Source organism: Egretta garzetta, unplaced genomic scaffold (assembly GCF_000687185.1).
Source record: "Egretta garzetta isolate BGI_Z169 unplaced genomic scaffold, ASM68718v1 scaffold14, whole genome shotgun sequence".
NCBI lineage: Eukaryota > Metazoa > Chordata > Aves > Pelecaniformes > Ardeidae > Egretta > Egretta garzetta.
In genome coordinates this window covers 5,865,512-5,866,650 of record NW_009259588.1, presented here as the reverse complement: position 1 = coordinate 5,866,650, position 1,139 = coordinate 5,865,512, and the positions used below count along the sequence as shown (strand labels likewise).

Below are 1,139 nucleotides of genomic sequence, written 5' to 3'. Positions count from 1 at the left end.
GGGGGGTGTGCTCCTGCCAAAACCCGCCTCGCCATAACCAGGCGCTCGGTTGCAACTTAAAGGGCTTCCAGCCACCGCCGCCGCTTCGCCGGGCGGGGATGCACGCAGGCAGGTCGTGCAGGGGAGGGGGGGGGGGGGAAAAAAAAAAAGGCAAAAAACCCCCCCAACCCCAAACCCTCCTCCTTTCGCCTGCAAAAGCGCAGTATTAATAAAACCGCTCGAAAACGCAGTTTCGCGACATTATCGCGGCAGCCCCCCGAGCTCCCCGCCTTTCATCTAAAACTAGATGATGATGATTGTGTCATTTGAGGTCAATACATTTATTCACTGGAGGAATCGCTACGCAAAACTGGTTTTATAACCAGACTGGATGGAAGGTTCCCCCGTTAAAAGGGGGCCTCTGAAACTCCCCCACCACACCACAGGAAAATAAAATTCGGTATTAACATTCGTTTCGAAAGCCTTGCAGCTGCAGGATTAGCTATAAACTTGACATTCACTGCCATTTCCTAAAACTGGGAGTCAAATGAGATATGTTATGACCACTTACGTATTTCTTTTGAATTATATTCCTCTTGGGTCTTTCTTTGCTCATTCTGGTATCCAAATTCTGATTGCAAAAGGGGACAATTGCTTCATGAATTAAAGCCGCGACAATTTAAAAAAAAAAAAAATACCGAAAAAAATCCTGGGGGGAGGGGGTTGTTTGTAGTGGTATCTTGTAATCCGACTTTCTTTCCTCACAATGTGATTCTCCTAGCAATAAATCCGAGAAATGGGGGACGGGAAAAAAAAAAAAAAAAAAAAAAAAAGAAAAAAAAAGACGAATGCGAAGGAAACAACAACAACAACAAAAAAAAAACAAAATTCACTTTAGTGAAACATTGCAATGGAAAATTTCCCCCTAAACACAAAAAAAAAACGACGCCCTTGATATCCCCTTTTCTCTTTCTCAAGCCGCCTAAGCGATCTGCAGGTCCTTAGTGTCAGAGCTGTAGTTACATCTTGGAGGAGGAAAAAGGGGCCGAAAGGAGAAGATAAATAATCGGAACGCTGGAAGTCACGTTTGTGCCGCTGCAGCAGGGAAAGCGGCAGAGACAACTCCAAGCAGCGGCAGCGGCGGCGGCGGCGGCGGCTCC

The 1,139-nt window shown here is 46.4% G+C and overlaps 1 protein-coding gene across 1 annotated transcript in view; it reads right to left on the bottom strand.

The window, feature by feature from the left end:
- JARID2 (jumonji and AT-rich interaction domain containing 2) overlaps positions 1 to 1,133 on the bottom strand; it is a 229,731-nt gene extending 228,598 nt beyond the window's left edge. The window contains exon 1 of the mRNA XM_009637944.2: positions 551 to 1,133. Within this exon, the coding sequence (XP_009636239.1) occupies positions 551 to 595 (45 nt within the window). The 5' untranslated portion in view covers positions 596 to 1,133. The remainder of the gene's footprint in view (positions 1 to 550) is intronic.
- Between the last annotated feature and the right edge of the window lie 6 nt (positions 1,134 to 1,139).